This window comes from Talaromyces proteolyticus, assembly GCF_021365285.1.
Source record: "Talaromyces proteolyticus strain PMI_201 chromosome Unknown BGW36scaffold_14, whole genome shotgun sequence".
Classification (NCBI taxonomy): domain Eukaryota; kingdom Fungi; phylum Ascomycota; class Eurotiomycetes; order Eurotiales; family Trichocomaceae; genus Talaromyces; species Talaromyces proteolyticus.
In genome coordinates this window covers 617,892-639,679 of record NW_025764290.1, presented here as the reverse complement: position 1 = coordinate 639,679, position 21,788 = coordinate 617,892, and the positions used below count along the sequence as shown (strand labels likewise).

At 47.0% G+C, this 21,788-nt stretch overlaps 7 protein-coding genes across 7 annotated transcripts; 3 read left to right on the top strand and 4 right to left on the bottom strand.

Annotated features, from left to right (window-relative positions):
• Nucleotides 1–1,039: 1,039 nt before the first annotated feature.
• Nucleotides 1,040–1,691, top strand: BGW36DRAFT_432983 (putative ubiquitin conjugating enzyme; the record flags this gene model as incomplete). The annotated part of the gene is made up of 4 exons (XM_046221206.1): nt 1,040–1,081; nt 1,169–1,233; nt 1,291–1,515; nt 1,568–1,691. 4 exons carry the CDS (start codon nt 1,040–1,042, stop codon nt 1,689–1,691), a joined length of 456 nt encoding a protein of 151 aa, XP_046066306.1.
• Nucleotides 1,692–2,545: 854 nt separating this feature from the next.
• Nucleotides 2,546–5,602, top strand: BGW36DRAFT_432982 (putative kinesin family protein; the record flags this gene model as incomplete). The annotated part of the gene is made up of 5 exons (XM_046221205.1): nt 2,546–2,550; nt 2,652–2,686; nt 2,744–2,838; nt 2,886–5,317; nt 5,377–5,602. 5 exons carry the CDS (start codon nt 2,546–2,548, stop codon nt 5,600–5,602), a joined length of 2,793 nt encoding a protein of 930 aa, XP_046066305.1.
• A 1,970-nt stretch (nt 5,603–7,572) lies between these two features.
• BGW36DRAFT_259049 (uncharacterized protein) lies at nt 7,573–7,794 on the bottom strand (the record flags this gene model as incomplete). Its single annotated transcript, XM_046210055.1, has 1 exon — nt 7,573–7,794. A coding segment is annotated over one exon (222 nt), but the record flags the coding sequence as incomplete, so codon positions are not given.
• Nucleotides 7,795–9,107: 1,313 nt separating this feature from the next.
• BGW36DRAFT_432980 (putative FG-GAP repeat protein) lies at nt 9,108–10,022 on the bottom strand (the record flags this gene model as incomplete). Its single annotated transcript, XM_046221204.1, has 1 exon — nt 9,108–10,022. One exon carries the CDS (start codon nt 10,020–10,022, stop codon nt 9,108–9,110), a length of 915 nt encoding a protein of 304 aa, XP_046066303.1.
• Nucleotides 10,023–11,698: 1,676 nt separating this feature from the next.
• BGW36DRAFT_351070 (gibberellin 2-oxidase) lies at nt 11,699–13,198 on the bottom strand. Its single transcript, XM_046213345.1, has 3 exons — nt 12,660–13,198; nt 12,175–12,604; nt 11,699–12,119 (listed from the first exon to the last, which is right to left on the bottom strand). The coding sequence occupies exons 1-3, from the start codon at nt 13,044–13,046 to the stop codon at nt 11,812–11,814; spliced, it is 1,125 nt and encodes a 374-aa protein (XP_046066302.1). The 5' UTR covers nt 13,047–13,198; the 3' UTR covers nt 11,699–11,811.
• Nucleotides 13,199–13,996: 798 nt separating this feature from the next.
• On the top strand, nt 13,997–15,608 carry BGW36DRAFT_364748 (major facilitator superfamily domain-containing protein; the record flags this gene model as incomplete). Its single annotated transcript, XM_046214585.1, has 3 exons — nt 13,997–14,986; nt 15,035–15,125; nt 15,181–15,608. 3 exons carry the CDS (start codon nt 13,997–13,999, stop codon nt 15,606–15,608), a joined length of 1,509 nt encoding a protein of 502 aa, XP_046066301.1.
• A 1,135-nt stretch (nt 15,609–16,743) lies between these two features.
• On the bottom strand, nt 16,744–19,069 carry BGW36DRAFT_329472 (major facilitator superfamily domain-containing protein). Its single transcript, XM_046212799.1, has 3 exons — nt 18,457–19,069; nt 17,456–18,396; nt 16,744–17,398 (listed from the first exon to the last, which is right to left on the bottom strand). Exons 1-3 carry the CDS (start codon nt 18,724–18,726, stop codon nt 17,107–17,109), a joined length of 1,503 nt encoding a protein of 500 aa, XP_046066300.1. The 5' UTR covers nt 18,727–19,069; the 3' UTR covers nt 16,744–17,106.
• Between the last annotated feature and the right edge of the window lie 2,719 nt (nt 19,070–21,788).

Below are 21,788 nucleotides of genomic sequence, written 5' to 3'. Positions count from 1 at the left end.
CATTCCATAGAAAGACGGCCATCTCTTCTCTCCAACATCCATGTAGGGGTTTTCAGTGAGGCGATCACATAGACTATTATGCATTAGAGAGGTGATACTTGGTGGCTGGCTAGGGCAGACTAGATGGGGCCTGGCGCTACCAAATAGTCATAACTTCCTCCGGATATTCGCTACTAAGCCCTTAGAACATTTCGCAACCTTTGCTATTTGTGGAGTAGCACTGTAAATCGTCCGCTACATATCATACGAACAATTATTGCACGTCGCTGGCACTTGAAACTTCGTACTATTTTCGTGCTATTTTGTGATAAGTTGGCGTAGAACGGGGGTCTAGAGTCTTAACTCTTGAGTTGAGATGACATCGTAGTAACCACTGAGGTTAATTTTTAGCGCTGTGTTAATATAGTTTGCTTGGGGACATCTTTCCGTTTAGTTCCGTACTTTTCAACCCAGGAACAAAGTAGCAAATAACCCACTAACCGCAAAAGATTAGGGCCGTTGGCATTCGGAGTTGAAAACAGCTCTCTATGTATCGGACATACAAGGTAATTTCGGGCGTGTCTGTATCCTCCGAGCCTGTCTGCAAGGTGGTTGCATGGCGCACAAAGGAGATTTGGGTCTCAATTCGAAAGTGGTAGGTACCTCCTACCAAACCATAACACTGTTGATAACTTCATTGTAATGTATATCGAAGCTATCCCCAAAACCGTTAGTATAGAGTATCCTGACACATCTGCTTGGTCACGTGGACCGGCTTACTAAAAGCCCTCTGATTGGCCTGGCCGGCCTCCGGCAGTCGGCAGGCAGATCAAAGCAGCCCGCTTTGTCGCCGCCACCGCAGTCACCTTGCGAGACGCTTTGACTGGCAGTCTCTCCTCACTTCTCCTCACTTTCTCAACTGTCTCTGCCCGACAGATCTCCCACCTCCGTCAGCGATATTCTGTTATCATCGATCATTTCGCTGCTGATCTGAAATTTCCGTGATAAATATCTCTTTCAAACCTTCTCCGTTGTTCCGTATAACCCCGCTATTTGAGCAATGTCGACTTCTGCCCGCCGCCGTTTGATGCGCGATTTCAAGGTTAGTTAACGCTTGACAAACTCTACGCCCTCAAAAAACTTTGTTTATATAGCATGGCATCGTTTCTTGATAGCTAACATCATGCAGCGTATGCAGACTGATCCTCCAGCCGGCGTCTCCGCATCCCCCGTCGCCGACAATGTCATGACTTGGTATGGCCGATTTCGATAAATCCTGACAATATCCGATTCTAATCGATTCATTTCTAGGAATGCCGTGATTATCGGTCCTGCAGACACACCTTTCGAAGATGGAACTTTCCGTCTGGTGATGCACTTCGAGGAGCAGTACCCAAACAAACCACCTGGTGTCAAATTCATCAGCCAGATGTTCCACCCAAATGTTTACGGCACTGGCGAGTTGTGTCTTGACATCCTGCAGAACCGCTGGAGCCCCACCTACGACGTGGCCGCCATCTTGACCAGCATCCAGAGGTAGGCGTCCCTTTTGGGAAACAGTGAATCACGTGCTTATTTGATTCGGTAGTCTGCTCAACGACCCTAATACCTCCTCGCCTGCAAACGTGGAGGCTTCCAACCTGTACAAGGACAACCGCCGTGAATATGTTAAGCGAGTGCGCGAGACAGTGGAAAAGAGCTGGGAAGACTAGACCGAAGAGACAAGAGACGAATGACAGCATCTACTTAATCAACCTTATCACGATACTTGTAAGGACAAGCCCGCGGCTCACATAGCGGCGGGATTCTCCTTGGATATTGCACAGCGCGGAGTTATGGCGTGGTGATCATGGGATTCTGATGTGACCTGTCCGTTGTGACGGCCGATTCAACCACGACGCTTCTATTTCTTTTTGCGTTTAGCGTTTTTGTGGCCACTTTGAAACGATTCGTAAATGAATGCTTCTACGGAGGCCTGCGCCGATGTCTCATAGCTTTCCAATATTTCATAATGATTACAAAGGGATTTTATTTACTTGCATTGTCACTACATAAACCACATCGGTAATGTATGCAGGCCGCATGCCGCGCTATGCCAAGAAAGGCCGACCCCACCCCAGTAAGCGGTAGCAACAAAGTTGTTTACTCCCGCCCGACAGATACGCAGTCCTATCGGTGTGTTTTTTCCTCCAGTGACGTTTATCGATCATACCAGTCCTAGCGCCTTCACTTTCTTCCTTTCGTTTGTATAGCGCGGCTTCCGCTCTGGAGTGGATGACATTTCTGTCTGTATTGTTTGGCATTAGCGGCAGGTGCGCGTGTTTCGTCCTCCGCACGTGAACCCCTGACGCCTATCAATTTCCTATCTGCCGAGTCCTGCAGTCGCCCCAGTGCGGTACGCCCACGAGACTGCTTTTAGCTTTTGCAAGCGGTCTCGGATAGTGTCGACGAGTTCTGCATCATTCTATCCTCAGTCGTTGCGGCTCCCCCCGAAACTGGGGTTGACAGTCTATTCTCCGGATCTGCGGTGTGGTGTGGCCTGTGGTGGGATTGACAGATCACCAAGATGGCGTAAGAATTCCGTTTATGGACCGCCACCCTCGTCGCGATGAAAACTAGTATTGCGACCGTTTTCTTACTGATTGACATGCTAACATTTCTCTGAATGATAGAGCGGCAGGCCCTAGCGGCTCCAACACCATCAAGGGTATGTACCGCAGACTTTGTGCATGTTGATACACCTTGCTAATAGCGGCTGGCACAGTGGTTGCGAGATTTAGGCCGCAGAATAAAATCGAGCTCGCGTCCGGCGGAGATACTATCGTGGGCTTCGAAGGAGATGATACATGTAAAATCAACGTAAGGATTATACAGCGTGGTTATTGGACATGGCTGACCGTGCACAGTCAAGGGAGGGCACTGGCTCCTTCACCTTCGATAGAGTGTTTGGCATGGACTCGAAACAACCTGATATCTTCGATTTCTCTATTCGCCCGACGGTAGACGATATTCTCAATGGCTATAACGGAACTGTCTTCGCCTACGGTCAGACTGGTGCTGGTAAATCGTATACGATGATGGGAACGGACATCGATGATGACATGGGCAAGGGTATTATTCCTCGTATTGTGGAGCAAATGTTTGCTTCGATTCTGACGAGTCCGAGCAACATTGAATACACGGTCCGAGTGAGCTACATGGAAATATATATGGAGCGTATCCGAGATTTGCTAGTGCCCCAACACGACAATCTACCGGTCCATGAAGAGAAGTCCCGTGGTGTTTATGTCAAAGGCCTGTTAGAGATTTACGTGTCAAGCGTGCAGGAGGTTTACGAAGTCATGCGCCGTGGTGGAGCTGCCCGAGCAGTGTCGGCAACCAACATGAACCAGGAATCGTCTCGATCGCACTCTATTTTCGTCATTACTGTTACTCAGAAGAACGTTGAGACTGGCTCTGCAAAGAGCGGTCAGCTCTTTTTGGTCGATTTGGCAGGTAGTGAGAAGGTGGGCAAGACCGGCGCAAGCGGACAAACACTTGAAGAAGCCAAGAAGATCAACAAGAGTTTGAGTGCTCTCGGAATGGTTATCAACGCGCTTACTGATGGAAAATCAACGCATATTCCTTACCGGGACTCGAAACTTACCCGTATTCTTCAGGAATCTTTGGGAGGTAACTCCCGAACGACGCTTATCATCAATTGTTCCCCCAGCAGTTACAACGATGCCGAGACTATCTCGACCCTTAGATTCGGCGTTCGCGCGAAGGCAATTAAGAACAAGGCGAAGATCAACGCCGAGTTGAGTCCTGCGGAACTGAAGCAGCTGCTCAGGAAAGCCCAAGGCCAAGTCACGAATTTCGAAACCTATATCTCCAACTTGGAAGGGGAATTACAAATTTGGCGAGCAGGAGAGTCGGTTCCCAAAGACCGTTGGACACCAGCGCTTTCCGAAACCCCTGCTGCCCCCAAACCTCCTCGACCTGCTACTCCTTCGCGTTTACAAACTGAAGCCATCCGCGCAGAAACGCCAAGCCGACCTGATTCAAGATTAGGGGACCGCTCTAGCACTCCAAGTATAGTTCTTGAGAAGGACGAGCGCGAAGAATTCTTGCGAAGAGAAAATGAACTTCAAGATCAAATCTCGGAGAAGGAATCGTATATCACAAATGTTGAGAGGACGCTCCAAGAAGCCAAGGAGGAGCTCAAGAGCTTGAAGGAAACATCATCCCGAACCGGAAAAGACAACGAAAAGCTAAATGCCGAAATTAATGAATTGAGGATGCAACTTGAAAAGGTTTCTTTCGAGAGTAAAGAAGCGGGCATCACGATGGATAGCTTGAAGGAAGCTAACTCCGAACTGACTACCGAATTGGATGAGATTAAACAACAGCTTCTCGATGCCCGTATGCGTGCGAAGGAGACAGGTGCTGCCCTCGATGAGAAGGATAAGAAGAAGGCGGAACGCATGGCGAAGATGATGGCTGGATTCGACTTGAATGTCAATGTCTTCTCAGATAACGAGCAAAGATTGAAGAATCTGATCGACCGAGTGGATTCTCTACACAAAGTCAGTGCTAGTGGAGAGGCGGTTGCGCCCGATGATATCCTTGAGCTACGGGCTAGTCTCCTAGAAACTCAAGGCTTTGTCCGACAAGCAGAGCTCTCAATGAGTGATCGAAGTGAAATACATGAGCTGCAGGACAGCAAAAGAGCTGAGCTTGAGAGGCGAATTGTTGAGCTTGAAAATGATTATGAGCAGGTGCTAGAGCAAAACATAGGCGAAGCAGATGTGAATGAGATCCGTGGACGATTAGAGAAGCTGTATATTGACCGCCGAGATGCCGAGACCAAGTCTATCTCTGATACAAGGGTCGAGCTAGCTCGCAAGGAAGAGGAGCTCGTTCAACTACGCCAAAGCCTTGCCGACTCGCAAGTCAAAGCTGCAACCAACGGTACGGTGTCTGCCGCGGCCACCAATAAGACATTGCAACAGCAGATTGCGGATTTTGACAACATGAAGAAATCACTAATGCGGGATCTCCAGAACCGGTGTGAAAGGGTGGTCGAGCTCGAAATTTCCTTGGATGAAACTCGTGAACAATACAACAATGTCTTGCGCACGTCTAATAACCGTGCGCAACAGAAGAAGATGGCTTTCTTGGAGCGCAACCTGGAGCAACTCACACACGTCCAACGTCAACTGGTTGAACAGAACAGCAGCCTCAAGAAGGAGGTCGCCATTGCAGAGCGTAAGCTCATTGCTCGTAACGAGCGCATCGCCAGCTTGGAAAACTTGTTGCAGGATAGCCAGGAGAAGCTCACTGCAGCCAATCACCGGTAAGTAACACACGACCGAAGAAAATATAATCAATACATATACTAATTAACGTCTACAGATTCGAAGCCCAATTGACGGCAGTAAAGGAACGGTTAGAAGCAGCCAAACAAGGCTCAACCCGCGGTCTTGTTACATCAATGGATGGCCCATCAGGATTTAGTTTCGGCGGCTCCCGCATCGCCAAGCCCCTCCGCGGTGGTGGCGGCGCAGATGCGAATGGTTCGTCAGTACAACAACAAGAATCAACTACAAAGAGAGACAGTTGGTTCTTTAATCGACGATAGAATACAGGATTATTATTTATTTCTCTTTTTTTTCTTTCATATTCATGGAACGGCATATTCACCTTGACATATTTCAATCACCCTCCTCATCTTGATCTCTTGTCTTCACAATTGCTCGTAAGCCTGGTAGATTATTATTATTCCCCCATTCGACTGTGCCTCGTCGTCAGCTACGTACTAGATATGTTTATGATATATATACTTTATTTTCGTTGTAGTTCCTTTCTTATTCAAGGACTATTTCTTGGTTATGTGGTGATAAGATAGGGCAAGGATTAGTTCGAATATAGCGCGAATCATTGAAAATCAGTGCGAGGCTATTTCTATAAAAGGGAGCCGAATTTCATCTCTGGTAAGGAAACATTGAATTATATGTTTTGCTAAAGCTAGTATACCGTTGTGTTTCGTGTTTTCAATTAAGCACTATTCAAACCCAATGCCCTCCCATTGTACCGGCAAAGGCGATTCTGAAACAGCGTTACATATGTAATAGGCAGCTAACGTGTAGCTTGCTATTGTGGATGGAGAATAATAGTAAGGATGTCGAAACAAGCTTTTTGAAGAACAATAGCACCGGATAGACCGAGGGTAGCGAGAACAATACCAAGAGAATGCCCTTAGATCCGGCGAACCTAAGCATTCGATGCTTCAACGCATGAAACAGAAAAGCATGTTTCAAGATTCAATAACGAGTAACCCAAGCCAAAACCAAAAGTCTGGTGAGGGTCTGCGTGGTGCTGCGTATGGTTGCACCATGAAAGAACTGTTTTATAATTAATCACGAGACTAACGAAATACATTGATAGTACCTTTTCAAGAGGCAAATAGACAAGAAATCCCTTCAATGAATAGCCCCGAAAATGATGGATTTGACGATGACTATTTTGATTTCTGCATTAATTGCCCAAAAAAAGTTTGAGCGAGACAGGTGTCTGAAGTATATCTACTAGGTCGATTCCATGTCCCTCTATGTTAGCCTACCCTGACACCATCATCTTCATCGAATAGTGTGACGTGAACCTTTGGTATGTGCTAGATAGTTTGATTTTAGGTGCTAATATTACTCTTCTTACGATACAGGGGTTACTCCAAGAACAAATCAACGTACATAAGGACCAGCCAGATTCCTAGATCAATACAATACGCGAGATAATGGACCCCAAGCCAACCGTTGCTAATACAAACACGTCTGATACGGTGACTACGAATACCTCATCGAAATCGATACTGGTCACGGAAAGCTGGAAGATGGGCCTTTCTGCTAATGGGTGGGCATGCATTATAATGTGATTCGCAACACCACCGCCACTTGTTGAGGCATACGGAGATGGGTTTCGGGTATGCTCTTTGTAGTTTACGGTCATGTGTACACGTAACAGTTGATGATGACGATTGGGACGACGGGAAGATAATATAGCAGTGGAAATGTCGTCAACTCGAGTGGCTGGTTTGCGGCTTTTTGTGTACAGCTTTCAATTTTTGCCTGGATTAATAATTTTCAAATATCGTCTGTGGATCGGACCTTGGTGTGTCATCTTACCATTTTATATCGAATTTAGCAGAGGGTATTGACCGTTGCTAACAGACTTCAATACGGCTGCGTTGGATACGACACTATTAGGCTTGCATGGAAGTAGACAGGTGTAATCCCTTATATCAATCCTTGATATCAGACGCCAGTCACTACATATGTACCTCCATATACTTCTTGTATAGAAATTCAACCGTATTTCCCGATCCAGAAAAGTTAAACCTAGAGAGATGGATCCAAGCTACTGAAAAGGGAGAACCATTGACCCGTTATCTCGTGAAATTCAGCAAAGAATCCAGATCGTGCCTTGGAATCAAGTAGGCTTGTCTTTACTCTGTGCGAGACTAGTCCTAGGCATGTTGGTATGACTAGTGGGATCTCGGGGTTCCTGAGAGTGAGCATGCCGGGGCTTTCCTTCAGGCCAATTTAGCTGTAACGGTTTGGGCTTATGTATGGATTGAAGTAATCTCCTGAGAGTGGTTCGGTGAATATCCGCATCAATCTCTTTCATAAGCTCTTCATATGTTATACTTGGATTTGACATTGTCAGTTCAACAATCCGATCTCGCTCCTCTTCAGTGATCTTGCGTGGTTTGCCCGAGCGAGGCTTTGTTTGGTTATCATCACGAGTTTTTTCGAGTTGAACTGTGCTTTGGATCGTTCCTAGAGGGATCTCTGGGTGTTGGCGGTGAATTTGCGAGTAAGAGAGACCATATTTCTTCAATTCGCATATCCGGGAACGCATTTGAGGCGTTAATTCGCGTCTTGCAGTACGCCGAGTAGGCGGCATTGTGATGTGTTTGAATAACTTCTTGTTAATATTAATAATGTTGAAGTAAAATAATTACTTGATAAAGCAGATGTACAGTAGGGTGACAAAAGTATTCGCACCCTTGATACTCTGACTTCGACGGTGTGGGGTGTTAATAAACAACGCGTGATGTTCATCTTAGTGTCATTTTAGTGTGGGTTGGCGTAAGCTCTAAGAATTAGTGTTATTCAAACTATTGCACTACTGTAGTACTATGCAGTACTTAGCTGACTGTATGCATGTACTGTGGATAAAATCCAGATGTTTCAATTTTCATCCCTTTGTGCATACTGTTGCATTATTGACTTAACATTGGAAATAAATCAACTACTTAAGCAGTGGCTTGGAAAGATTGACCTGTCTTTATATCTAAACACAGGTTTTCTGCCCTCGATGTTACATCCGTAGAACTGCTAATTTGAGGGGTGGATTCCCCCCCCCACAATCATGCATGAGCCACCTTGTTCAAAATTAGATTCCATATTTTATTGTAGATGAATCGAACCTTGGTTTTAGTATATATTCATCCCGTGTCTATTCTCAATCATTGCTGGTGTTGAGTGGATAGCAAGGGAGGAGCGGACAAGGAGAGGTGAATGAGGTTAGATAAGGGGGAATGGTTGAGAGTGGGCAAAACAAGAAAAAAGAGACAAGAAGGGGATTTAGGGAGTATTTATCAAATGCTTTGTTCGTCGGACAACCGTACACCGGCATACAACATCAATTTTAAATGGTTACCATTCTGTTGTCTCTCTTGGAGACATTGTTCTGTGGAGGCTTACTTAGGCTAAATGGCTTAGATAATGTATGAGACTAGATCTAGTCATGGGCAGGCATAGGATATGACATGGTTCAATATGTATACGTGTACAAGTGAGGTCCTCTTTGCACATGTGATATCTACACCCATCGATTCTCCACACCGAGCATATTAAAGGGGTATATACAGAATATATCTCTATAGGAAATAGTGAGAGAAGCCTTGGAGACGATATTCGAAACATGTAATTTTGTCAAAGTCAGAATTTCGTATATTTCACCCTAAGGGCCCGAAACTATCATCGATGCAGGCTAACGAACTAAAAGCTCATAATATCTCTCTGTCGTTCACAACACAACGACTGCCATCATTTTCCCATCCTATGCTGTTCGTATGTACCACTCTAGGAGGCTCCAGACGCAACATGCACCTCGACGTCACCGGTGCCTGTATTGCTAGTTTTGATGAATACAAGATCAAGGACACCATCCGCATTCCAATCGATAAGCTGCCAGGCTCCATCCGTCTCCTCTCCAAATGTCGTTGGTACCTCCTGCACGCGAGTCTTGTAGGTAGAGGCACCAGATGCAATATGGACTTCCACCTTGCCAGATCCGGCGTTTTGATCTTTGATATAAGCAAGGTCCAAATGTCCACTGTGTTGATAGTTCACAAGCCGCCATACTCCGTTATTTTCTTCTACGAAAGTAGTAGGGACCTCCTGGATACGCGTCTGGAAGTTGGATGCTCCCGAGGCAACATGAACCTCAACATAGCCTGTGCCAGTATTCTGGTTTTTGATATAAACAAGATCCAGTTTACCGTCGCCGTTGAAGTCAATCAGCTGCCACTGTCCGTTGTTTTCCTCAACAAAGGTGGTGGCCGTCTCGAGAATTCGCGTCTGATATGTAGAGGACCCAGAGGCAACATGGACCTCGACATAGCCTGTGCCGGTATTCGATGTCTTGATATAGATCAAATCAAGTTTTCCGTCACCATCAAAGTCGACGAGTTGCCAGGTGCCATTTTCTTCTTCCAAAAAGGTCGATCCGGTCTCTTGGATCCGGGTTTTGTACTTTGAAGAGCCGGAGGCTACATGAACTTCGACGGTGCCTGTACCAGTGTTGCTGGTTTTGATGTATGTAAGATCTGGAGGGGAAGTTCGAACAAAAGGAGCCAGAGCCCATGTTCCATGAACTTCGGGGGCAACAAAGGTAGTGCCAGCCTCGAAAATACGAGTCTCATAGGGTGCTGCAACTGCTGTGTATGAGAGCCAAAAGGCTTGGAGAAGGGGAAAAAAGGAAATTTTGGTATGCATTATGCTGTTGTCTTTTTATTTTGAAGCTTGAAGGGAAAATGTTATCGATGGAAAATCAAGTTTTGGAAGAATTACCAGCTCAATGTCCTTATTTATACTTTTCTTTTCAATGTTGAAGAATCCAGAATCACGCAATTGGTATACGCTTGTAAACAACATTGGCTCCACCCATGATCCAAGGACAATGCTTGCTTGCCTTTTCAGCCTATCAACACCGTTTCCTTGTTCAATGTGACCGTTCTAGCATATTATTCTTGTGTGTTATTCAATTCATCAATTCCTTTATGTAAGTATTTTCTCAATCCAGGAAGTTTTGGCCGACGAAGGACTTTGGTCTGCAGATCTAGTTCGTTGGGAAGTCACGCTCGCTACTTACAACCAATGATACAAACGTCACTTTCAGCATGGCTTACGTGAGGATAGTCGACTGAGGAGACGGGACGAAACCGTGACAAGATGAGAGCCATATATGGATTGAAGCTGAACCGAAATCCGAGTTCATTCAAGCCATCAATGCAGGATAGCATCTTTTGCCGACCGCACAGAGCCGTTATGTCGTATACACCTATATCGAGAGTGGAACACAAAAACGGGGTTTCGCATATCTAGACAGCTCTAGATCGACAGGGACGTGCACGAGGCATGTTTGTAGTTCGTCATTAGGCTCGGTGATCACCTCTTACAAGGATGATTTCCTATAGTCTCTAGCAAGTTAACAATCGTTTTCTGCAGGTAGGCAAACGAAGTATATGGTGGCTGGCGGGGCACTTTAATTTAGTAACCGAATGTAACCTACATAATAGTCTGTCTTATAAAATGATGCAAATATTGCAGAGAATTTTTTCTTTGACCCCATGAGACTCACTGGCTGACTATGGTAACAGGTGTCGATGCGATTCCCCATTTCATGGTGGATCATGGAAAAGTGAAAACGTGTTGTATGGGCTTTCGCGGTCTTTTTTCTGGGCATTCATTTTTCGAATAATCCGGGTACTTAACATTAACGGGTTTTTGCGTCGACCAGGGTATCCTGGACGCGTATGCAAGCGCATTCAACCGCAGCAGCCAAGCAGTGGAGTAGTTAGGTACGTGGTACGAGTCACCGGTATTCACAATGTTGGCGACAGCGTACGATGGCACACAATCAGAGCCTAGTATTTTGAGTTCTGTACGACGTAGTTGTCACAATGTGAGCCGAGTACAAATCGCTCTGCGCGGTCTCACAACCCCTCATCCTACTTACATGTTAGCTACAGTACCGATGACCAGGGTAATGAGTGAGTGGATTACGACGGATCGGTTTATAAGTTCTTGCCTGTTGCGCAGAGACTCGCCTAAGTTAATTAGTCGTTGAAGAGTTTGTTGTTGGCTCTGGGTAACCTCCTGATCTTCGACTACTCAGCTAGCCGCTCAATAGGATGATTAGAATCTTTCCGAGCAAATGCAGCTAGCCGTAGCAAGGAACGGCTCGCAGGATCGCCTGCACCCCGCAGAATGTCTTCTGAATTGCTAGGTCACGCAGTGCAACGCTACCCTTTGCTTTCGCTTCCCCTTTTTGGTGCTCAAGAATAACTTCTAGAAGCTACCTTCATTTCTTAATTTGGTGGATGACGATATTGTCTAAACCGATCAAATGAAGTTGGTGTATTTCGCATGCACATTTTAATAGAGGATATCTTCATATTAAACATAACCTAAAGATGCTAATTAGGATTTGCTATCCGCCGGTGATTAACCTGACGGCAACCCTGACTAATTATAGCAAAGGCAAATATAGAAACCATACTATTTAAGCATAATGATTTTGTACCTTGAGCCCCTTGAACTCAAAAGACGTGCCTTCACGTTTATCAATCACAGCCTTATAGTGCACATCCTTGACACGCGCCCGCACGTACTCTGTTCCCGAAACAGTAGGCTTGTCGTCGTTCTTATCATCTTCAGTCAAAAGCCCGAGACGGTCAAGTAGTGGCGAAGGAACGGTCTTCATTACTGTGTTGTCTCCTGGACGAACAAAGTAGAGTAAACCAAGCCGGTTGAGATCCAATTGATCAGCTGGAGGCTGGACGACACGGTGAACTGTCGATTTCAAGAAACCTGCCCATGTCAGCATATTTATTTCCAAGACGAGATAGTTGGAGACGTGGCATACCATTAGTCAAGAAGGTTAAAGTATCTGCAACGTTGCATGTAATTCCACCCGTTACGGGTTTTACATACTTCCACTCGCCTTCCGGCGTACGTATTTGCAAACCAGCGACATGCTGGGAGAAGAGCAACGTGAGGCTTCCAAAATCCGTGTGGCCACCTTTAGAGTAAGCTTCTACACGATCCCAATCCTCTTTGCTACGACGGTTGTAAATCATGTAACGTAAATGGTCATCGGAAATCTCATCATAGCCATGGGCTTTGGCTAAGAAGTCTTCTGGCAGCTCAAGGATGATTGACATGAGCACGAAAAGTTTACGTGCAACTTTGTCAAATAACTCGCGATGAAAGCTTGCGATTTCGTCGTAGTTTTGCTGGACGATTCGGTGTCGGCCAACATTATCCCATGCTGGGATTGCCTTTGGAATATTCAACTATTCAATAATGAGATAATGACCAACTATGTGCATAAGGACAACGAGGACGAACCATCTCAATATTCTCTTTCACCCCCGTCTCCCCAATCCATCTGGAGTTCTCACGATATCCGAAATACTCGCCCTCTGCAAAATTGCAGGGAAACCTACGCTTCTCTTCCAGAGGCTCCTTGAAGAAGGCATTACCAATGCTAAACTGTTGCAGGACACGCTCGTCCTCAATTCCATGGCCTACGACAACCCAGAACCCGACACGCGTGACTGCATCATAGAGCTGTCTCGCTAATTCTTCTTTTCCACCGGGCTCATCGAAACGCGATAGATCGATTTGCACCAGAGGCGCCCAGTCGAGATCGACGGCAGTCGGATCTGGGCGCGCCCAAGCTTTGATGGGGATTGGGGTTGCTTCCGGTGAGGTTTCAATAGCTGAGGGGGCCATGTTGTACGTTTATTTATAAGTATATATGTGAATTCATCAACTGATATGTAGCCTCGAATATCTGGTGTTTTCAATATTGTTGTGGGGATCTGAAGCTGCAGACTACATCAATGGCAGGCAGTTATATACCTACATGTAGCACTTAATAATATTGTTCATTCTGACCAATGCTAGTTATACCAATACCAAGGAACAAAAAACATATGCATATCATCAATTGATGCAACACACAATCCTCCAGCACTCGCAGCATTCTTATTCGCAGCGTGGGGAAGCTCCGAACGTGCTCCCGCAGCACAGTGTCGTGCTTTGCCCTAAAACGTCCGAAACGGGCGGGGTTTTCAGTCCTCATCATGAATGCTAACGATTGCGCCATGCACCGCGTATCACATCATGCAGACCTACCAACATCGACCGCCCAAAAGTCTGGAGCGCGGATAATTAATTCAGCTATTATTATGGATTTTTCTGTCCACAGACAATATCTATCCGAGAGAGACACGCCTGCGGATTCGTGCTGGTGGATACTGGGTTTCCGCCATTGACCTGTGCTCTCGTCAACTGGTGGCGATGGCCAATCCAGGCAGAGAAATTGCTCACTTGTGCGCGATAAGCTCTGGGTTATGCATGACTTAGCTGGTAACAGCTTACTAGCTGTAGCTATTTGCTAGAGTTTGTATATCAATCAACGCACGGCAAAGTTTAATGAAACCTCCGACAAGAAAGACCTCACTTGAATGTCGTGATTGAACTTATCATGGCATCAGTATGTATACGCAATGTGAATGGCTTTTTTTTCTACTGATGATTGTAGGAAGTCATAGGAAACGCTCAGGACACCTGGTTGACAGCTCTGTTGGTGGTTGGTATATTACATAGATTTTCCTCGGAACAATATCCCATGTTTTCCCAGCAGATATCTATCATCATCTCAGTGTAAACGAGAAGAAATGGCTACAAAAGATGCTAGCACAACAGTTACCTCCACCATCTCCCCATCTCACTCCAGCGCCTCTACCACTGATCTTGAAACCTCATCATTCCACACCCCGGCCAAATCGTCTCTCGAAAAGACTGTCCTCCGCAAAATTGACTTCTGGCTCGTCGGTTTTTACTCCTTCGTCTACATCTTCCGCGTAATAGATTCTGGAAACTACTCCAACGCAGCAATTATCAATCTCGAGCAGGGCACGGGCATAAAAAAAGAACTCCACTTATCGCCCTCCCAATGGGCATGGACTCTTTCAATCTTCTCATACAGCTACCTGATTTTTGAGCCATCCAACACCGTGCTCCTCAAAAAGTTCCGGCCGTCGAGATGGATGTTCGTTCTGATTTTCGCCTGGGGCGTGTGCGCGTGCAGCGTTGGCGCAGCACAGGACTTCAAGGGCTTGATGTGTGTCCGGTTCGCTATTGGGATGGCTGAAGCGGGCTTCTATCCATCTGTTCTCTACCACATGGCATTTTGGTACAAACCAGCGGAAATGCCATGGCGCATTGCACTGTTCTACTCTCTCGGCCAGGTCTCCAGTGCCCTGAGCGGGTTGCTTGCCTACGCGATTAGTTTCATGGATGGAGTTGGGGGGTTGGCTGGCTGGCGCTGGCTTTTTATTTTAGAGGGGATCCCCGCATTGATCCTAGCCTTTGTTGCGCTTTTCTGGCTGCCTGATTACCCCGAGTCGGCCAAGATGTTGACAGAGGACGAGCGCGTGTATGTCACGGGCAGGTTGGCTGGTACAGCTGCGCCGTTGGGGAAGGGAAAGTCAAAGCAATGGGATTGGACAGCGTTCAAGATTCTTCTATACAGTCCGACGGTGTATACCTTTGCGGTGTATTGGATTGGGCATGGAATTGGAGGGTTTGGGGTTAGTTATGCGCTGCCGACGGTGATTTATGAGCTAGGTTTTACGACGACGGCGAAGTCGCAGCTGATGAATATTGTATACCCCCTTTCCCCTCCTTTTTATGATGATAACTAACCGGGATAGCCTCCCTATGTGGCATGCTTCTTCTTCCTGAACACAGTCGGCTACATGATCCATCGAAAATGGATTCGACCATGGACCACCGCCATCGCCAGTAAGTTACCCCCCCTTCTCCATTTCAACCCCATTACTCTAATTAGTATATACAGTCGAAGCCACAACAATAATTTGCTACATAATCCTGATCACCGTACACAACTCCACGGTCAAATACCTGGCGCTGATAGTCTCCACCTCCTGCGCTGGCTCCGCATACCCAGTAATATGGCCCGAACGAATCCGTGCTCTCGAAAATCCCAAGAACAGTAAATACCGCAATGCCGATGGCAGCAGTATTGACCGTAACAGTTATACAATCGCAGCTGGTATCGGGATTGGATTCACCAATGCAATGGCGCAGTTCAGTGGTATTGTGGGGCCGCATGTGTACAGTACGGCGTTTGGGCCGACATATCGCGTGTCGTATGTGATTTGTTTAGCGTTTTTGGTAGTGTCGATACTGGCGATTTTGGTCTCGTGGACGTTGATTTGGAGGGGGGATAGGAGGGAGGACAGGGATGAGGATGAGCCGATATAGAGGGAATGCTCATGGCAACTAGATGCATTTGTTGGGAAACTGATCGGCTATGTAAATAAAATAAGAACTACGTCTCGCAATTCGCAATTTTGAGAAAGTACATGTATATATCCGATTCAAATATTACGTGTACATGTAGTTTTGATAACCCAATAATGACGTGACACCCTATCTAGTCAACTTAACGCCCCTGTTGGTCGAAATTATACCAGCCATGCATCTATGGAAAGTACAACAGTTAAACTAAAGTGAGATAAGATAAACAAGATGAAAATAGATTGACGAGGTCCGTGTGAGCCAATACAAAACGAATAAATAAAAGAATCAGAGGTTATACCAGGTCTTACTCTCCACACAAGAGTCTGCCCTAGCAACTCAGCATACTCAACAGCCCATTCCGCGAGAAAGACACAGAATATGTATCTATATGTAGGATAGACTGAATGAATTCAACGGCTGTTAAAAAAAAAGACCACCAAAACAAGCAACTCTCGTTACACCAACACATCGCAAAGAATAAACAGAAGAATCTGAATCAAAGGGTACCCACGTCAAGTCCAGATGTCTTGAGCAAGACAAGATCCATCTTTCATATGTCACAGGCGTGTATTATATGACTCTAAATTCCACTAGAGATAAATGTAAGATATTAAAAACGCTGAGCAGGGATACCCATAGAGAACGAGATGCAGGAAAGAGGGTGAACATATACGGGGGCTAGAATAGTACAGGATTCGGAGGGCTTTATCCTTTATTCAATATTGTATCACATCAATTGATGTAGGTGATTTTGAAAATGATAGGCATGGGTGATATCGATAGGGTTGCTGAAATATCATGGAACTATCAATTTATACATGTAGGGTTTATTGGCTGTAAAGTAGTTGACATGAACATTCCGATGCAGATATTTGCCGATACGTATATACACATTACTGTCAACTTTATGTATAATTACCACGGATAATATTTGATATTTCTCATCTTTTGAAATATATAATCAATATCATTTGAAGTGTTTGAGATATATCTCGATGTAGATATTACGTAGTGTCATATTATCTAACTTTAACTTAACTACGCATCAAGGTGTTTTTAGTGCGGCTTCTTGTATACCAGTTAACTTTACTAGAGTAGCACTAAGGTGGATGAAATCAAGATTCGAGACTGCATGCTGATTATGTACTACGAGCGAGGTAGATATGCATCAAGAGTTGACGTTGACAATGTTATCCACATGGTATCATTATTAAGTATAAACATGCTCCACACACCCGAGAGACCAAAATAGTATGTAAATAACTGTACAGCCAACATGTAAGCATGAATTGAAGGAGAAAGTAAAAGATCGATGCAACACATGGAAATTGGCATCCATGTATGCGTGGTATCGCTAATAAACAAACGCAGCCTGCAAAATCAAATCAAACCAAAAAGGAATTGTTTCTTTTGCAAGTTATAATTTTCCCATCAAGGGAAAGGTTGTATCTACGCTTATTTATGATTTCTCAACGGGAGGGGCGGTGCGGAGAACGGTTTCGGCGGTCTCGTCAACGTCGACAAGATCATCCTCGAGATCAATGTGGTCGCGGATACGGATCAGAATGACTGGGGCGGCGACGACAAGAGAGCCCAGCAGGAGACCCCAGTTGGAAGCGAATTCGCCCATGAAGGAGGTCTTGTCCTTGTCGAGAGACCACATGACGGCGGAACCGGCGGACTGGATACCCTTGTAGAAACCGACGTAGTTGGCAGTACGGCGACCAGAGTTGGAGAGAGCACCCATAATCCTGTTATCTGTTAGAAAAGGTACAACGAGATAGAATGTACGGGAAATCTAGACATACCAGTAAACAGCGCCTTGCCAGACAGCATCGTAGAATCCGTAGAAGAAGTACAGGAACATAGGGCCTGCATAGCCGTCATGTGTCCAATCCCAGGAAACAAAGCCGCTGCCTTTACCGACGGACTCGCGGGTGTAGTTCTTCTGCCAGGCATAGCCACCACCGTAGATAACGAGGGTGAGACTGATGAGAACAACAAGCATGATCCTGGCACGAACAGTACGGCGGATTCCCTTGAGATCGAGAAGAGGACCGATAATCGAGGCAGCAACAATTTGAGCGAACCAGTACAGGAAACCGTTCAAAGAACGAGTACGGGTATTGAAGTAGGCAGCATTGATGGCGTTTTGCTGGTAGGTGTAGAACCAGTTGGAGGAGAAGAACATGGGAAAGAGCAGGATGACGAAGGGCTCAGCACGGAGGGTGGTCCACATGCCAATGAACTCGGACTTCCAGCTGGGGTTCTGCATCATGACGACCTTGGTGCCATCGGAACGGATAATCCTCTGACCATCGCACAGGAACACGGCCAGGCAAGCACCGACAAACATGAGAACGATGAAGGCGATATAGGTTCCATCGTTGACGGTGCTGTCAGTTGTGGTGTGGATGTTCTGGCCCAGGGGAATCAAGGAACCAATGCAAGCACCAACGTTGAAGATGGCCCAGAACCAAGCGAAGTAGCGACCCTTTTGCTCCTCAGTCGGGTACGAAACCATGATGACACCCTGGGCAGTCCAAAGGATAGCAGCGCAGATACCCAGGAAAGCACCAGCGAAAATGTTGAAGCCGTCCACACTATCGTGCACGGAGACAAGCAGCGAAATCGAGTAGAGCGTATAACCAATACCACCAAAGGCCAAACTGATGCGAATACCGATACGGTTGACGATGCTACCAGCGAAGAAACCAACGACAGCGAATGTCGAGTAGAGAGCAATGTTCTGTTTTCATTAGCTACTGCGGTCGCCGGCCCCATTCGCCGACTCAAAGGGGAAACTTACCATCTTATCGGCCAGCTCAGTGTCAGTGCCCGAGCGACCACCACCACCAAGGCCCGAGAGGGCGTTGTACATGCCGGGGCACAGGAAACACACGAAGGCGATCATACCAAGTTGGATCTTGGGAGAGGCGTACCATGGCAATGCCCATGCGCCGATCTTGAAGCGCTTGTACATCCATCCAGCAGGGAGCGTGTCGGCAACAGCGGCGGTGCCAGCGGTCTGCTCAGACGACTGGTAGACATCGGCCTCGGCGGCCTTGGTATCAGCCATGATGGACTGAGGGAATGCGGAATCAAGTACACTGTCCTCGACAACGATCGTACGGTGGTGGATGAGAGGAGCTGGGACTCTGCGGCAGAGAATATTCACAGAGAGAAAGAAGAAGGATCGAGGTCGAGGACAGGGACTGAGGCGATCTTTTTATCGCGAACGACAGCAGCGCAAGGCCCCACTGCCGGAGCGAAACAATGGATACTCGCAGGAATTAGGGTGTCGGCTAGCGGCAATTGGCAGTAGCGAGAGTGGCCAGTACAACAGCTCGTCTGAGGTGTTGTTATTATTATTATCGAGAATGCAACCAAAGATAGGGCAGCTCCAAAGAGCCAGATGGCACCCCTGCTGACGCTGGCTGACAGGTCGAGCGCGGACAACCGCAGCCAACTTTTTTCGGCACCGTAGCACCTGCCTGCCCGCTTCGGGGAAGGCGCCATTCGGGGGCGGGGCCCAAAACAGCCCGCCAGATCGCTGGCACAGGCTGCCATTGGCCGGTGGCGCTGCAAACAAGCCCCGCCACTAACCGCAGTCCAGACTAGCGGGCCAATATTTCCCCAAACAGGCTAAGACACGCCCAGCGACAGCCAGTCATTGGCCTGTCGCGTGCGCAGGTGGGGTGCGGTGCCGGCAAGCTAGATAGTAGGGTTGCACCGTCCGCTCTTTTAGGGGTTGTTTTAAGTTAGCACCAGCCGTCCCCGGATTGCACGGTAGCATCACTAACCCTCCCTTTCTTCCCTGTGCACGCAGCCACCGACTCTCGACAGAAGCATATTCTTCTGCTGCTCATAGCTCATAGCATCAAGTGGCTTAAGAGCACATGCAACCTACTCCAAGGACTAGGGTTTGTCGTAGCCGCGAGCCTGCGTGGTGGAAGGTAACGCAACGCGCCTTCTTATCAAAGACATGTGTCGTACTCGACCATGCTATTATTGGATGATTCTTATTCCTGCAGTCCATGTGGCCGCTGTGCCGGACATGACCGTGATCGCTGTCCTCGAAGCTTCTCGTGCGGCTTCTATTGGCCCCGCTGGCGGCCCCAAGAGACTACCCGCTAATTAGTTACCTCGTACTGCAATCAATTTTAGCCTCATGGAAGAGAGCCTTTGAAAGAGTGCTATTTGATTTAGGGCTTGCATTTACGACCTAGCGTGCTGCTAGTGATGCCAAATATAATTCCGTCGCCGTGATCATCAGTCATGAATACTCATACTCTGTACTCTGAGACTGGTAGTGAAACAAAATATTGTTTCTGTTTTGTTTTATCCTCTGTTGCCTTGGATCTCAATGCGACCAACTGCATTCAGCCCGACTGCTCACGTGCAGGAATAAGGCAATTTCGGACTCCGATCAAGCTGGGACCAGCTTCGTTACTTAGTACGGGGTACCGGGTCCCGTGACCTGCCAAATCCCATTGGCTGGATCGGCTGGAACCCTTCTTACGTAATTTCTGTGTCTGTTTCAGTTTCCCCATGGCACATCTCGCTCATAGTATGGGGAGGTGGAAAGCATGTGTCAAGGAAAGCCTAGTTACTGCCCGTGCGCGTGACATGTAAGGACTCGAGAGAGAAAACGGAAAGGAAATGGAAGGACAGCGCGCACGCGAGATCATCCATACCATCCGTGGGTGGAATTTGCGGGGGAGGCGTGGCTTTCTGGCTGGTTGTAACAGTGACAAAGATAGACAGCGTAGCATGCTTTCGGGATGCCTCCCATTGACCCGGAAAGCTTAACAGGGATAACTGTATTTCATTGACTAACTTACTGCTACTGTCCATCCCAACGACGCGGCATGAGGCGAAAACTCCCAACAACAAATCGCGATACGATGTGACCGTGGCTGCTGTTGTCGCTTATGCTTATCTAATGAATCGATGCCAATGCCCAAGTTGCACCTCGACAAGCATCCATGTCGATATGAGATGCGTGGGCTCGGTTGATAAGCGAGATAGCAGATATCCGTTCATATCCACCGTTGGCACGGTATCATTGAGCCAGCGCCGCAAAGCAGGAGAGTGGGTCCACCCAACGTGGCCGCCTCGGTCGACCACGGCTAGTATTATAAATTTATAATCGTTTAATCTTCTATGCCATCTATGATATGCAGTCTTCCAATAATATTATGGCAGCCATATCATAAACGTGGTATCGGTCGCTAACGTTGCACGGCCAGAGTTTATCGTGGTGATCGCCTGTCAAGTCTCGGGGACCGCTGTCGGTCTGGGGGGAAATAGGATACATGTGTCACGAGATGTCAGGCGAGACAGATAGTCGGCGTCGAGACCGACAAAAGAAACGCGCCGGGACGTGCACTTCAGGATTATCACTTGCGACCAGTCGGCATTGAAAGCCGGTGCGCTGGTTGGAGCATGATCCCTGGTGGTGATTCGGCACGACTCAGTAGTGTCTGAGCTGGGTTGAGTCATCCCTTCTCATTGTTTGCGGCGATAATTGCAGCTGAGACAGTGAGCTGATATTATCATTCATTGATGCCGCTGAGAGTCCCAGACAATAGAATCATGCCGCAACCAACAAATCTCCATCTCGAAATGCCCAGGTAAGTTCATGTGCCAGCCAATCACAGCGCGGGGTTTGCAATCCAACTATATACCTTCACCCGCTGCGTGTGATTGGCTGGTTTGGGGCAGTATTTCATTGTGTAGGAAATAAAAAGGAGGAAGTAGAGAGTTAATAGCTGAACAGAAAATGCACCGAGAGACTCGCCGATATTGTGAAACAGGTGTAGCGAAGAAATGATACGGTCCGTATTCCATATGTAGCAAATATGTGCGACGACGGGTGGCCTCGTTGCAGCCGCAACAGATGGCTAACTGTCATACACCACATGGTGTCAAGCCTGAAAACCAATATTCTAATTCTGTTATCTCGAAAAGGACGAATCTAAGCAAAGGTTGAGTAGGGATCACGTGGTATACTGAACAGCCTGTCGGCGCCCACATCAGGGACCTAAATTGGCGGAGGAGCCCGAGTCGGCTTATGTGACCCCACAACGTCGACATTTTATATGCATTTTTATTTGTTCTGTTCCTTGTCTTCCTATT

Coding starts and splice junctions, on each gene's coding strand:
- BGW36DRAFT_351070 (XM_046213345.1), bottom strand. CDS start 13,046: ATGGCCCCCTCAGCTATTGAAACCTCACCGGAAGCAACCCCAATCCCC. Junction 12,605..12,659: donor TGAAAGAGAATATTGAGATG/GTTCGTCCTCGT, acceptor ATTATTGAATAG/TTGAATATTCCAAAGGCAAT. Junction 12,120..12,174: donor TTTAACCTTCTTGACTAATG/GTATGCCACGTC, acceptor TGACATGGGCAG/GTTTCTTGAAATCGACAGTT.
- BGW36DRAFT_329472 (XM_046212799.1), bottom strand. CDS start 18,726: ATGGCTGATACCAAGGCCGCCGAGGCCGATGTCTACCAGTCGTCTGAG. Junction 18,397..18,456: donor CTGAGCTGGCCGATAAGATG/GTAAGTTTCCCC, acceptor TAATGAAAACAG/AACATTGCTCTCTACTCGAC. Junction 17,399..17,455: donor TGGCAAGGCGCTGTTTACTG/GTATGTCTAGAT, acceptor AACAGATAACAG/GATTATGGGTGCTCTCTCCA.